Source organism: Myripristis murdjan, chromosome 8, assembly GCF_902150065.1.
Source record: "Myripristis murdjan chromosome 8, fMyrMur1.1, whole genome shotgun sequence".
NCBI lineage: Eukaryota > Metazoa > Chordata > Actinopteri > Holocentriformes > Holocentridae > Myripristis > Myripristis murdjan.
Genome location: NC_043987.1, coordinates 36,283,900 through 36,300,362, shown reverse-complemented (window position 1 = coordinate 36,300,362; position 16,463 = coordinate 36,283,900). Strand labels below are relative to the sequence as shown.

Sequence of the window (16,463 nt, the reverse complement as noted above, 5' to 3'; positions counted from 1 at the left end):
TTATTATAATTACTGTCATTGTATTCACTACAATTGCTACAACTTTGCAGTTATTGTAGTTAGCATCAGTGTTCTTGCTACAATTACAATTACCATTATGACTTTTATATTTGTTAATTTTATATTTATAATTAATTTGATATTATAGTTTATATCAAAATTACAGTTAACATTTTTATACTGATTGTATTTTAATAAATAATAATAATAATAACTTCGATTTATATAGCGCCTTTCAAAACACCCAAGGACGCTTTACAAAGCACAAGCAATCAAACAGAAACAAACAGACAGAACGAACAGACATCACAGGTAAGCAAAAGAGAAAACTAAAGAGAAAACTCGCCCAGCTAACAAGGACCAAAGGCCAGACTGAATAGATGCTTTTTGAGAGCAGAGAGATTTTAATGACAATTAAATAATGATAATGGTGATAATTTAGTTACACGTTTATTTTCTAATTTTACAAATGCACTGCCAGTTTCTATTAAATCTGTGTGTGTGTGTATGTGTGTGTGTGTGTGTGTGTGTGTGTGTGTGTGTGCAGGTTGAAAAGCAGCCTATCTATGAGGTGAACCTCTACATGTACCTCTACTTTGTGTGCTTCATCATCTTCGGCTCCTTTTTCACGCTCAACCTCTTCATTGGAGTCATCATCGACAACTTCAACCAGCAGAAATCCAAGATGAGTCTCACACACTCTTTGTTTTGTGTTGTTTTGAAATGATCTTGACGTTATGAATGGAAATTAATCATTTCATAATAAATCAAAAGAACACAGAAGTATAAATGTTAATTATATCCAATTAACAACGAATAAGTCATTATTACTCACAGCCTCAAACTGAGTAAATGATCTAAATGGTTAATTTATTTCAAATTAAATGTTATTAAACATTAATGTCTGTAAACTAATACTTAATATTGTGTAGAATAAGGCATGCAAAATGAAGCACTAATAAGAAGTTAATCATGACAAATACAGAACTAATAAATTACTAATACACTAATAAACAGCTGGTAAATGGACCTTAAAACAAAGTGGCACCATATATCTTTATACTTAACATTCTTCGACATTTGTGTGTTTTAAATGTTTGACTCAATAATATATTACCTGTCTGCAAGCAGGATGCTCCTCGTTATTTGACTGGCTAGTTAATTTGCCAGTGTGTGTGTATGTGTGTGTGTGTGTGTGTGTGTGTGTGTGAGTGTGTGTGTGTGTGTGTGTGTGTGTGTGTTTGTGTTTGTTTGTGTTTGGCGTATATACCTGGGAGGTAAAGACATCTTCATGACAGAAGAGCAGAAGAAATATTACAACGCCATGAAGAAACTGGGCTCAAAGAAGCCCGTGAAACCCGTCCCGCGCCCTCAGGTAACCCCTACCCTGATCCCCAGGTAACCCCTACCCTGACCTCAGGTAACCCCTACCCTGATCTCAGGTAACCCCTACCCTGACCCCAGGTAACTCCAACCCATCACCGGCTGCTTGTATTACTGATCAACCCGTATTGATTTTTCAGGCCCAATACCAATTATTACTAATCCATGACACTGATATTCAATATGTATATTTGTAATAAGATACGATTTAGCTTTAGAAACACCAACACAAACGTTGCTCTAAACTAACAAATGTTTAATCATTATTATTATTATTATGATTATTACCAGGGTGCTAAATTAACACCCGCCAACCCGCCAAATGCGGGTTAAAATTCATTTTGGCGGGTGTTAATAAAAACTTACTAGCCAGTTTGAGCATGAGGCAATCAGTCAGTCAGAGCCGCTCTACAGTTCTCTCATTTGCCCCCCTGGCAGGACTTCCTATATTTCCCATGAACACTGCCGCAATGCTACGTGATGACGTATCAGACGCCCATTGGCTGAGCGCAGACACGCTACAGTCTGCAGTGCAACCTGCGCGAGAAATCATGGAAACGCCAGAAAACACAAAAAAGAAAAAGAATGAACGGACTCGGAGCGAGAGCAGGGAGCATAAACTGTAAAAAAGGGGACTGAGCTGGCTAAACAGGAAAGTAAAGTAAAAAGTAAAAAGTTAAACTAAATGCGGCGGTGGTTGGGACAGACGACTGGGGGAGAGAAGGAGAAACACACACTTTTTCAACACGTGAAAACACAGACATTTTGGGGAGTTAGAAAATAATTTTGCCACAGTTTGAAAGCCTAAAGCCTTACTTTTCTCATGATACCTTTTATTTCGGACTCACTGTCATTGAGAAAAAAGCAGCTGTTTGATCACTACTTTTAAGTGATCTTCTCCCAAGCAGCACTGTCACTCCTGCTGTGTGCTTTGTAGAGCCTCATTTCTGGCTCCGCCCACACAAGCCCCAGTGGCTCCGCCCACACAAGCCTCAGTGGCTCCGCCTACACAAGCCCCAGTGGCTCCGCCCACACAAGCCCCAGTGGCACAGTGGATAGTGTCTCTGCCTGCCATGCAGGAGACCAGGGTTCAATTCCCCACCTGGGCAAGAGCCACAACACTACACAACCCACAAACTGCATAGGGCTGCTGATTTAGCACATGTCCAGGTGCTCGCAAGGCAAAAAAAATAAACTGAAAAGAAAAGTGTATTTCTAATGATGGAATTGATCATCAGATTAAATGGCTTTGTATCGACTGTAAAATCAGTCAAAATAAATATACTAATTATTGAATTATTGTGAATGTAATGGACCGAGAGTGCTGATTGGTCGATCCCTGGCAGTGGTGGAAGGTTTGGTGTGTGTGTTTCTGTCCGGGCAGAACATGTTCCAGGCTCTGGTGTTCGACCTGGTCACCAAGCAGTTCTTCGACATCTTCATCATGGTGCTCATCTGCCTCAACATGATCACCATGATGGTGGAGACGGACGAGCAGAGTGCAGAAAAGGAAGACATTCTCTACCTGGTCAACGCCGTCTTCATCGTCATCTTCACCACTGAGTGTTGTCTGAAGATCATCGCGCTCCGGCAGCACTACTTTGCTGTGGGCTGGAACATCTTCGACTTCGTGGTGGTCATCCTGTCCATTGTTGGTGGGTCGGCTGGTTTTGACTTTCAATCATCAGACATCTAGGACTTGACAACCGATATTCAGGGCCAATATTCATTTTAAGTACATTGGAAAATCAATATTCATTTTTAGTACATTGGAAAATGGCATTGCTAAAATTTAGTTTTAGAAGCACCAACACAAACCTTGTTTTTGAGTTAACAAATGTTTAGTTAGTAAAATGACAAAAAAAAAATTATATTTGTAATTAGCAAACTTATTGCTTGCGTTCAAACACCTTTTACATGTGTTTTACATCAAAATTAAGAAATTAAGAAATTAGCAAATTGTGAAACTACAGTTGTCCCTCGCTATAACGCGGTTCACCTTTCGTGGCCTCGCAGTTTCTCGGATTTTTTTTAGTGCAATTTTGCTTTTTTTTTTTTTTTTTTTTTTTTACAGCGCATTGTGTTCTGCGTCCTGATTGGCTAAGGGACTGTAGACCATTGTCAGAATGCGTTCATTCTATAATACTGGACTTATTTTTCTACGAAGGTTTGAACTTTGAGAGTTTAAACAAGAGAGAAAAGTGAGAAAATGTTAATGCCTGTCTGAGAAAAGTGTATAAAGTGTGTAGTGAGGGGGTTTACAGCCTTAAAACATCTAGAATAATTGTAAAAAATAAAGCTGACTACTTCGTGGATTTCGCCTATTGCAGGTTATTTTTAGAATGTAACTCCCACGATAAACGAGGGACCACTGTATTGTAAAGAAATTTACAATAAAATTTTCTCCTTTCTCTTCTCCAGGCCTCCTCCTTGCTGACATCATTGAGAAATATTTTGTCTCCCCCACACTATTTCGTGTGATCCGATTGGCTCGTATCGGCCGTGTCCTCCGCCTGATCCGTGGCGCTAAGGGCATCCGGACGCTGCTCTTCGCGCTAATGATGTCGCTTCCTGCTCTGTTCAACATCGGCCTCCTCCTCTTCCTCATCATGTTCATCTTCTCCATCTTCGGCATGTCCAACTTTGCCTACGTCAGGAAGGAGGCCATGATCGACGACATGTTCAACTTCGAGACTTTCGGCAACAGCATCATCTGCCTCTTCATGATCACCACGTCGGCCGGGTGGGACGGCCTGCTTAGCCCCATCATGAACACGCCTCCGGACTGCGACCCGCACCTAGAGAACCCTGGCACGCCGGTCCAGGGAAACTGTGGCAGCCCGGGTGTGGGCATCATATTCTTCTGCAGTTACATCATCCTGTCCTTCCTGGTCGTGGTCAACATGTACATCGCCATCATCCTGGAGAACTTCAACGTGGCCACGGAGGAGAGCGCGGACCCACTGTGTGAGGACGACTTTGAGATGTTCTATGAAACCTGGGAGAAGTTTGACCCCGACGCCTCGCAGTTCATCCAGTACAGGCAAGTCCCAACTAATCAATCAATCAATCAATCAGTCAAACTTCTTGTCTACAGCACATTTCATGCATGTGATATGCAGCTCAAGAAGATGAGTTGAAAGAAACAAAATAGTCAAATAACTGAGAAAAAAGGGCAAAACCGCATACATAAAAATAAAATAATATAAAATAAAGTACCACAGTACACATGGAAACCCCTGATGTGAGAAATAAACTTTTTTAAATGAGTTAAACCTAGCTACCTAAAATAAAGCTACAGCAAAACACCTACACAAGAAAAATCTGAATAGTCGGTAATGCTAACAATATATTTTACACAAAACAGACATGAAAATAATCGCATAAAATAAAATAAATGCAGATGGACTGGCAGCCTGTCCAGGGTGTTTCCCCTGTCTTCCACCCAATGAGCGTTGGTATAGGCTCCAGCACCCCCTGCGACCCTTATGAGGATAAGTGGTTTGGAAAATTAATGAATGAATAAAAAATAAATGCAGCAAATAAACAAAATGTTTAAGGATAAAGTAGATGGAGAATATTAATCCAGATTACATTGAGCTATTTTGTTTTGTTAACATATTCGTTCCCTGTTAGTCTCGAAGTCACGGCTCATGTTTTGGTTAAAAAAAAAAATCTCTATATATCTATATCTATATATCTATCTATATAGATATATAGATATAGATAGATAGATATAGATATAGATATATAGATATCTATAGATATATACACACACATATATGTGTGTGTGTGTGTGTATATATACATATATATATATACACATATGTATATACATATATATATTTATGTATATATATGTGTATGTATATATGTGTGTGTGTATGTCTATATATATATAGTTGTGTGTGTGTGTGTGTGTGTGTGTGTGTGTGTGTGTGTGTGTGATTGATCAGCCAATCACAGTCTGGCAGTCTGTACAGTCACTGAATCTGCTTTTAATTAGAAGAAATCTGGTATGACAGGGAACCTACTCTAGTCTGCTGCATTCTACGTCACCTGACCCTCCACCCTGTCTCACCTGACTCCACCTTTTTTCTGATCGGCAGCGCGCTTTCAGATTTCTGTGACACCCTGCAGGATCCTCTGAGGATCCCGAAACCAAACACCATCAAACTGATCCACATGGATCTGCCTCTGGTCCCTGGAGACAAAATCCACTGCCTGGACATCCTGCTGGCCCTCACCACTGAGGTAAGACAGACAGGCAGACAGACAGACAGGCCCTCACCACTGAGGTAAGACAGACAGGCAGGCCCTCACCACTGAGGTAAGACAGACCGGCAGACAGACAGACAGGCCCTCACCACTGAGGTAAGACAGACAGGCAGGCCCTCACCACTGAGGTAAGACAGACCGGCAGACAGACAGACAGGCCCTCACCACTGAGGTAAGACAGACCGGCAGACAGACAGACAGGCCCTCACCACTGAGGTAAGACAGACAGACAGACAGGCCCTCACCACTGAGGTAAGACAGACAGACAGACAGGCCCTCACCACTGAGGTAAGACAGACAGGCAGACAGACAGACAGGCAGGCAGGCAGGCAGACAGGCCCTCACCACTGAGGTAAGACAGACAGACAGACCCTCACCACTGAGGTAAGACAGACAGATGGACAGACAGACAGGCAGGCAGACAGGCCCTCACCACTGAGGTAAGAACCGATCTGAAGGTCTCTGACTCTCTCAGCTGCCATGTGTGGAGATGTGAGAGAAAGACAGGCAGGTAAAGAGACAGAGAGACAGACGGGAAAGAGACAGATGGGTTGAGAGACACACAGGTACAGAATCAGATAGGTAGATAGACAGATACAAAGGTAGACAGGCAGACAGACAGACAGGTAGGGAACCAGACAGACACGTAGAGAGAGAGACGGGTAGAGAGACAGGAAGTTGAAGAGATAGACAGGTAGAGAGACATTCAGGTAGACAGACAGACAGGTAAAAAAAAAACAGGCAGACATTTAGAGAGAAAGACAGATGGAAAGACAGATAGACAGGTAAAGAGAGACAGTTAAAGAGACACAAGTAGACTGGCAGGTATACAGGTAGAAAGACAGACAGGTAAACAATTAGAGAGACAATCAGTAAGAGAAAGACAAGTAGAGAGACAGACAGGTAGGCAGACAGACAGTTTGAGAGACAGACAGGTAGAGAGAGAGACAGAAAGGTAGAAAGACAGAGACAGACAGGGAGAGAAGGACAGTCAGAGGGAGACCGAGAGACAGACAGGCAGAGAGACAGACAGGGCCCCCTGGTCCGGCAAAGCCCCTGTCTGTCTCTGCTCCTGCCAGCTTCCTGTTTAATTCAGAATAAAAGCCACTTCAGGTGGAGAGACAGACAGGAAGACAGACAGACAGTTTGAAAGATAGACAGGTAGAGAGACAGACAGGCAGGCAGTTTGTCAGATCTGTTGTCCTGACTGGGCCTTCATCCTTCTGGCATCATCTTCCTCCTCTGCTGCAAGCCTTTTGTTCTCGTGTTTCTCTTCTAACTGCTTTGTTTCTATTTGTGCCTTGTTTTATATTGGAACTTCATTTGATTTATTTAGTCATTTACATTGTGTGTGTGTGTGTGTGTGTGTGTGTGTGTGTGTGTGTGTGTGTGTGTGTGTGTGTGTGTGTGTGTGTACCTGTGTGCAGGTGCTGGGTGACTCAGGAGAGATGGACGCTCTTAAAGCCAGCATGGAGGAGAAGTTCATGGCCAACAACCCCTCGAAGGTTTTCTATTCTATTGTATTCTATTCTATTCTATTCAAGAATCACCATGAGGGTTTGTTTATGTGACACATTCTGCTGCCATTGGGCCAAATAAAACATTCCAGTCTTCTACTTTGGAAGTAAACAGGAAATAAACAACCAGCAAACAACCTGCCACCCCGCTTTCCACCACTAGAGGTCAGGCTTCAGGCTTCAGTTTGTCTTTAAAAACGATCCGTTCGTTTTTCTCATAAACTGTAAAACTGAGTTGATGCCCTGGATAGTTTTGCACTGGGATTAGATCATTTGGCACTGGGATTAGATCTGTAATCTCTCAGGGTTACAGTGTTAGAGGGTGACAGTAACCAAACTGAAAATCATTTTGAAAACGTGAGGAAAAGGAGTAGAAGTATATTTCCCTTTCCCTTTTCATCTGACATCCTCTTTTTACTTTTTCTTCCTCCCATTTCTTCTTTTGTCAGAACTGAATGCCCAAACTGTTTGTAATGCACTTGTAATGCAAATTAACTGCTATTATTATTATTATTATCATTGTTTTTATCAGGTGTCATATGAACCAATCAGCAGCACCCTGCGCAGGAAACAGGAAGAGGTGGCAGCAATCATCATTCAGCGGGCGTACCGGAAACACCTGCTGCTGCGCACCGTACACCTGGCGTCCTACAGGTACAGAGAGAAGACGGAGGGCCACCGAGAGGAGGTCCCGCCCCCGGAGACCGAGGGTCTGCTCTGCAGACGCATGAGTCAGTTATACGGAGAGGGGCGGAGCCAGGAGCCCGCCGTGCCCGCTGCCGCGGTGGAGCTTCAGAAGGAAGTTGTCCTGCATGCCACTCCTCCCGGCGCCGACGGCCTCCTGCGACAGGAGGAGCTGAAGGAATCCATTGTCTGAACAGAAACCTGCTAACGGGTTCTGGAGGCGGTTCATCGTTCCACGAAACGTTCAACATGCTCTACGCTTCACTTTTCATCTGCCTGTGACCATGGAAACTGACCTGTAGAGCACGCTGCTTCCTGTCTGGGGAAAGGAGGGCAAACCTGCAGCCTCGCTGGGCGGAGGGACAGGGAGGAGCCTCCTGACTGTCAGGACGTCCTGAACTGGAATCTGTTTTCACATCAACGTGTTTTACTACTAATACGTTTAAAAAAATTAATATAAATAACTACAAGTAAATATCAGTAAGATGTCATCACTAACAGTTTCTGTCAGGGAGAATCCACGCCGACGCCTCCACGGTTAAAAAACAACGATCTCCAGGCGGTCGCTGTTTTTCGCCTCCGACTGGATCATCACGCTTATTACATGGCTTGTAGAGCTGTCGCCATAGCAGCGGCAGCAAAGGGAAAAAAAAAGCAAGAATTTACAATCAAAATGTTTTGTAGGGTGGGCCGTCCTGCTAGCATGCAGCCAAGGTCGGTCCTTCAGGAAGCCCCGCCCACTGCGTCAGTGTTGCCAGATCACTCATTTAACCATGAAGGAGTTGATGACAATGTTTCAGGAAATAAATGTTTATAGAAATGATGTGGAGGCGTCGGTCCAGTCAGCTGCCGTGTTTTTGTTCCCTCTCACTGGAAACAGTTTGTCCATTTTCTCATCTGGAGGTTGGAAATTCAGAAATAACCTCAACCCAGAACTTAAATTGACCAATCAGAATGAAGTGTTCAGCGTAGCCGTGTAACAACAGCAACAGCTGATCAGACAGGGTATCGCAAGGCATACAGATTCTTATTCTGTGCAGTTTCAAAAACTGAATTTACCTTGAAGTTGATCAGTTTATGGTATTTATTTGACTTTAGGATTACTAGTGGTCCAAACCTTCAAGTTATTTCTGAGAAGGGATTTACCTGAACTTCTCCAGTGTCAGCTGTAGGATTTGCTGATTTGACACTGCCAATGCTTCTGCTGTTTTTATCCACTGTGTGTTAACCAGCAGCTTCCTCACACTTTGAGCTTTTAAAAATACAAAAACTGCTTTATGACGTGTGATCTGCACTGTATTTTACTTTTTACTGCAAAGAGGTAAAAGATCAGTGAGAAAGACAAACATTTCCATATAATATTGTAATTATTAAAATTGTGTCTTCCTTTGTGTGGGAAAAAGACTTTAATGACTTTGGTTGAAGTGAAAATCTGATGCAGCTTCAAAAAACCAACCCAGCTAGCAGCTCCTCTGATAGGCCAGGACATTAAAGAGGTGGGGTCTGCAGCTCATAACCAATCACACGCAGCCTGAGCAGATCCAGATATGACGGTATGAAAACTACTGAGCATCAGCTCAGTTGGATCAAAGCCTGGAGAGACGTAAAGCTGCATTGATTTCTGACCAGTAGAGGGCGCTGAGAGAGGAAACAAAACTAACACTTAAGGTGAAAAAATGTGTTTTTGGATGGAAACGAGGCTTCATTCGACTGATTGATGTTTTCAGCTCGTCTTAAAGGAGGTGAGAGTCCGAGCTCCGCTCAGGTCCTGCAGAAGACCCTCCATCATCTGGAGATAATCTGCGGTAATCCCAGAACAGACAAATGGTTTAGTATGAAATGTGCTGTGTAAATAAAGTTTGATCTACCCTGTGTGAGAGGCAAGAGACGGAGCCTGGCTGGACTTCCTGTCCGAAACATGAAGAACATTGGTTCCTCTGGGGGAACCGACACAAGCAGCATTTGGTTTGGTTAAAGATTGGGCTTGTGTTCTCACAAAGTGTTCTAATCATCATTCAAATCCAGATCTGCCCTGATGCCAGATAAACACATCCTGTACTTTATCTTTCTTTCTTTCTTTCTTTCTTTCTTTCTTTCGTTTCCTGATTTTTCCCCCTTCTGATGGTCTTTGTTGTGTCCTTTAGAGCATTTTTTATTGGTTTTGGGTAAGATTTTATTTCCATCATTCTGAGTGTTTCTACAAAATGTTTTCCTGGCCAGATGTGAAGTTTTGTAACACTTTGGTTCTACAGCTGTCATGTGATTGGTGAATGGCTGTGATGCCATAGCCTCCAGCCTGCCTATTGGTTACTTTCACTTTGTTTCCTGAATCAGATGTTTTTAATGGGACGGGTGCCAAAACACCGACTGAAGCTTGGAATAAAAGCCTGTCCTGCTGAAACTGCCTTCCCAGTTACTGTGTTGATCACCTTCAACCATCGTGATCAAATCTGTGATCAAAAAGCCTTTCATCAGTCAGGGTTAGGCTGCTTGAATGATCTGTCAGCTTGTTTTTTTATTTGCTCTGGTTGTTTTCACGCTGCTTGACGGCGTGTTTGAACAGGGGTCACAAAAAGGGGTCACAAAAAAATCAAGCACATGATTTTGTGGTTGTAGATGTTTTGAAAGGTCCTTCATAAACAACACGGACGCTTGGTGGTGTGATGACGGCGATGGAGTGTCCGCTTGTCAAACAGCTGAATGTCCTGTTTCACAGCAAATCATGAAAAAATAAAGAAAAACCTTTCAGCTGTTCATAGGAAGCTGTATGTTTACAGCGAACCACCTCTCTATCAAACAAACAGTAAGACCAACCAACAAACAAAACAACAAAAGTGTACCTCAGGTTGCTCTTTGGACAGGATCCCCCCCCCCCCCCCCCCCAAAATTTCACACCTTAGTTTGGAAAAAGTTTCTTGTGTGCCATGTAACCTGTTCACACACACACACACACACACACACTTGTCAACACCGGGAGCTGTGGGTGCCGGGGGCTGGGGCTGGGGGTGGGGGGGGTGGGGGGGGTCACTTAATGACATTGATGTTTCAACGGGTCAACTTTTATGTTAATGCCCTAACACCCACACACTCAATCTCTCTCTCTCTCTCTCTCTCTCTCACACACACACACACACACTCACCCACACACACTCTCTCTCTCACACCCACACACTCAATCTCTCTCTCTCACACACACACACACTCTCTCTCTCTCTCTCTCTCTCTCACACACACACACACACACACACACACAGATCCAGTGGGTGAGAGTAGTTTCTTATTTTAGTGTTCAGTATCAGCGCAGGAAGTCTTCTCTTACATCAACAGCTGCAGAACACATCACCTGCCTGTGTGTGTGTGTGTGTGTGTGTGTGTGTGTGTGTGTGTGTTGCCCTCTGGTGGCTGTAATGTGATTGGTTTGTTGGAGGCACTGATGAGTTAAGTATACCTAAATATATTTAAATACATGAAATGATAAATTGAAAAGGTTGTGTTAATCTTTCTTGGTTCCACATGAATTTCAAAGCAACATAAAAAAAACTCTTCAAACTGGTTTCACACTGATGAACACGACCTTCTTGATTAATTCATTTTTCTGCATGGCGTTCAGGTTTCATGTTTTTCCTACTGAACAGCCGCCGCGTAAAAATGTTTAAACACGGCTTCACCCAGCGACCCCCGACGCTACCGTGCGGCCGGCTGGCTGCACGGTAGCGTCGCCAAGACCGCCGGTGAGAGTGGAGTTGGACGACTTTGTCCAGAAGGAACTGGCGCTCTCAGAGCCGCATCACAGGGACACCCTGAGACCCCAGCAGGGACGCATCGAGACCCAGCAGGGACACCCTGAGACCCCAGGCAGGGATGCACTGAGACCCAGCAGGGACGCACCGAGACCCCAGGCAGGGACGCACTGAGACCCCTGCAGGGACACCCTGAGACCCAGCAGGGACGCACCGAGACCCAGCAGGGACGCACCTTTCACCTGCCGACAGCACAGCAGCGCTCACCACGGCTGTTTACATCTCATCTGACCCTGACATCAGCTCTGCAACCATCCTGCTTCATCATCATAATCCTCATCACCATCCTCATTATCATCGTTCTCATCATCATCATCTTTTTCATCTTCATCCTCATCATCATCATCTTCTTCATCCTTATCATCCTCATCCTCATCATCTTCTTCATCCTTGTCACGATGTGTGGTAGGTTTGGACCCAAATGCAGGAGCCAGGAGGCACAGAGCTCAGCAAACAACAAAATATTTAATGAAACGATGATGCAGGAAATGCAGGAAATGCATGGCAGCAAAGACAAACAACACACAATGAACTGACAAGGAACAGCACTGAAAACCACACGAACTAATGAGCAAACAAGACACACCTGGGGAAGGGGCTGGAGCACAAGACAGGAGAACACAGAGGAGAGGCTGAGGGAAACACTGGAGGGATCAGAACAATCAGGGATAATTGGCAGACTCAGGACAGGTGTGACTCTGGAAGGGGCAAACAAGACACAGGTGAACTCACTAAAAAGAACCAGGCTAAAGAAGCAACACCAAAATACAGGAAAACAGAAAAACAGAAGTCCAACCAAAGTACAAAAACACAGGAAACACAAAACCATGACAATCCTCCTCATCCTCATCTTCTTCATCCTCATCATCCTCATCCTCATCCTCATCATCTTCTTCATCCTCATCATCCTCATCTTCTTCATCCTCATCATCCTCATCCTCATCCTCATCATCTTCTTCATCCTCATCATCCTCATCCTCATCATCATCATCTTCTTCGTCCTCATCATCCTCATCATCCTCCTCATCCTCATCTTCTTCATCCTCATCATCCTCATCCTCATCTTCTTCATCCTCATCATCCTCATCCTCATCATCATCATCTTAAGTAAGTAAGTAAGTAAAATTTTATTTGTATAGCGCCCTTCACAGTACAAATACACAGAGTGCTGTACAGTAAAAAAAAACAGATAAAACAAAAACAGTCAGGTGACCGTCACATCATTATTACATCGACATCATCACCAACAACAAAACATCATCAGTAATAATGCCATAGCTGTGTGCAAGAGGCAGTGCAACATAAGGTGCAAGTGCATTATTTCACCAGCAAGAACGAACAGACAATACACTGTACACTGGAAAGATAAAAAAGAACCTGGAGAGGACGTAACCTCAGGCCTATGTTAAGAAGGCTAGCCGGAAAATCTGAGTTTTAAGCTGCTTTCTAAAGCTATCCAGCGTCTGGGCAGCTCTCAGAGCCTGAGGAAGCGAGTTCCAGAGGCGTGGTGCCACTGCTGCAAAGGCCCCATCACCTTTAGTTTTTAATTTAGTGCGAGGCACTGCCAGGAGCCCCTGGTCAGCTGACCGCAGAGAGCGACTGGGGGTGTGATGGTGGATGAGGTCACAGATGTGCAGCCGTGGATAGCCTTAAAAGTAAACAGCAGTAACTTGTATTGTGCATTCCAGAATTTCCCTGGTTGGGATCAATAAAGTATATCTATCTATCTATCTATCTATCTATCTATCTATCTATCTATCTATCTATCTATCTATCTATCTATTGGATTCTGAAGTGAACCGGTAACCAGTGTAGGGCGGCAAGTATTAGTGTGATATGACATGATCTTCTTCATCCTCATCATCCTCATCATCATGTGTATGTATTTGTGTGTGTGTGTATGCGTGTGTGTGTATGTTTGTTTATGTGTGTGTGTGTGTGTTTGTGTGTGTTTGTGTGTATGTGTGTGTGTGTTTGTGTGTGTGTGTGTGTGTTTGTGTGTATGTGTGTGTGTGTTTGTGTGTATGTGTGTGTGTGTGTGTGTGTGTGTGTATGTATATGTGTGTGTGTGTGTATGTGTTTGTATGTGTTTGTGTGTGTTTGTGTGTATGTGTGTGTGTGTGTGTTTGTGTATGTGTGTGTATGTGTTTGTTTGTGTGTGTGTATGTGTGTGTGTGTGTCAGATAGACACATTGAGATAGCTCCATCAGGGTGTGTACATGTAGTTTTAGATAAAGTGTTTGTGTGTGTGTGTGTGTGTGTGTGTGTGTGTGTGTGTGTGTGTGTGTGTGTGTGTGTATGTATGTGTGTGTGTGTGTGTGTGTGTGTGTGTGTGTTTGTGTGTATGTATGTGTGTGTGTGTGTGTGTGTGTGTGTGTGTGTGTGTGTGTGTGTTGGGATCAGTGTCAGAGTTGAATTTATTTATTCAGCTTCCTGTGTGAATTAAACAGCAGATCCCAGATCAGTGACGGACATGAATAGATGGAACAGGATGAATCAAAAACACACACACCGCCTGTTTTCTGTTTTCCAGTGGCTGACCTTTCTCAAACAGCTGCAACAACCAGTGGTGTTCAAAGTGAGGCCCAGGGGCCCCAAAGGGGTCCTGAGGGTCCCATCATTACAAACAAGGTTTTCTTGTCTTTGTGTGGACCAGGGTGGGAATTATACCACGGCCATGACGGCCATAGCCGTCGTTGCCCCTTGCTTTGGCCGTAGTGCCCTGAAAATATTTGTACCCCTCGCGGCCAATATGGCCTGTGTGCCCAAAGGAGTCAATCTCTCAAGGTTATGAATACAAGAAAATCCTGAGGTGGAAAAAAAAGTGAATCCCGACCGAAAATGAATTGAATTTCCGCTCAGGTCGGTGACTTTAAAGCAAAGCAATGTTTTGCATGCGAGCGCAACAAGGGCGGACTGGTGTATGGGGAAACCGGGGATTTCCCCGGTGGGCAGGGCCACAAGACGAAAAAGACGCAAAAGAAAAAGAAAGGGGAAAAAGTCTAGCACAACGGCTAACAGCGTCGGGCAGCTATTGTTGTGACAGGCTCCGCACTTCACTCCACACTCCACTCCACTGGATCAGCTGGAGAGGTCAGGAAATGAAGCTGGTCAACGTCTTGGGCCGTCAAATGTCTACAAGACTACCTGACAAACACTGGGCAAACAGCTGATTTCTCCACTGCAAGTAAAGAAGAGCTAAACAAGATCCTCCGTGAATTTTATGGAGCTTTACTTTCTATAATAAAGAGAATTAAATGCCTCAGAGGATTCAGCACCACGGACAGTACCTGCTGAGGCGGATTCAGCACCACGGACAGTACCTGCTGAGGCGGATTCAGCACCACGGACAGTACCTGCTGAGGCGGATTCAGCACCACGGACAGTACCTGCTGAGGCGGATTCAGCACCACGGACAGCACCTGGAAGATTTTCCACGGAGATATGCAGGCTGTAACTTTGTTCTTGTTATTAATGTGTTAATGTTCAGTTATCAGTTATTAATTAGCCTATTAATCATAGGCCATTGATTTAATTAATTTGTCAATTTGTTTGCATTTGTACATTGAAATGAACATTTAATAAATCAACACATCTGTGAAAACTGTGATCTTTATTTCAGAGGTAAAGTGATAACAGCCTGAAAAGGTGATTCTATAACTCTGTTCAGCCTTAATGTGACTGCTTACTGTCCTTACTTTTGCTGCTTAGCCACATTAATTGGAGCTGACGTTAAATTGGGGGAGTTTATTAAAAGATCTCATGTGTTTCCACTGAAACGGAGAGAAAACCAGCAAAAAACTTTGATATTTTGAGAGCGAAATGCCCACAGTATTAATACATTTTGATTATACATTTTATTTTGTTGGTAATAGTTGTGTAATCGCATTATATTTTGCATGAGTTTTTTTTTTTTTTTTAATTGTTTGAAGTCATGATTTTCATTCATAGTATGGGTTTAAAAGTCAAAGCATTTTACTCAATGGCCTTGGTGCCCTGGCATGTGGCCTTAATGCCCTCAAAAAAGTTGCAACACCAAAGGCCAAATGGCCTTGCCCCTAAAATTGTGTAATTCCTACCCTGGTGTGGACCAGGGGAGAGAGAGAGACAGGACAGGCAGGGGAGAGAGAGACAGGTCAGGCAGGGGAGAGAGAGAGACAGGTAGGGCAGGGGAGAGAGAGAGAGACAGGCCAGGCAGGGGAGAGAGAGACAGGACAGGCAGGGGAGAGAGAGACAGGAGTGGCATGGGAGAGAGAGACAGGAGTGGCATGGGAGAGAGACAGGTCGAGCAGGGGAGAGAATAAGTGAACTGACTCAGGTGTCAAAAGGTTAATACACCAGATAAAAACATGTATCAGTAATTATTGATTATTGATTATTTGAACGTGATGTTTGAAATGATTTGATAAATTAAGATTTTATGAATTTAACTTCATTTGTATGATTTTCCTTTGGGATGAATAAAGTATCTATCTATCCATTTATCTTTTGTGCGAGCCTATTTGCCTATTCTGTGTGAGAATGTGTGTGTGTGTCAGTGTGTGACACTTAATCCAGATGTGACTGATGGCTGGATTGATCAGGAGGCTCATGTGTGATCAGGTCATATTGATTATGATGAGCTGTAAACTGGCTGAGCTGGGAGTGACAGCGATGGTGGCTTTTAGCCTTGAGTTGACCAGATACCTCCACTGGCCGTGACTTACCCAGCATGCACTGTGTGGCCGCATCCAAGCTCTGCAGAGACAATAAACAGAAACCTGACAAATGGTTTGGTTCATGTTCCAGTTTATTTAGAGCC

General features: G+C 43.7%; 1 protein-coding gene across 1 annotated transcript in view; it reads left to right on the top strand.

The window, feature by feature from the left end:
* Positions 1 to 8,055, top strand: part of scn4ab (sodium channel, voltage-gated, type IV, alpha, b) — a 47,368-nt gene extending 39,313 nt beyond the window's left edge. The window contains 7 exon segments of the mRNA XM_030058004.1: positions 548 to 685; positions 1,271 to 1,375; positions 2,768 to 3,038; positions 3,805 to 4,426; positions 5,493 to 5,637; positions 7,089 to 7,166; positions 7,711 to 8,055. Of these exon segments, the coding sequence (XP_029913864.1) occupies positions 548 to 685; positions 1,271 to 1,375; positions 2,768 to 3,038; positions 3,805 to 4,426; positions 5,493 to 5,637; positions 7,089 to 7,166; positions 7,711 to 8,055 (1,704 nt within the window).
* Positions 8,056 to 16,463: the final 8,408 nt, after the last annotated feature.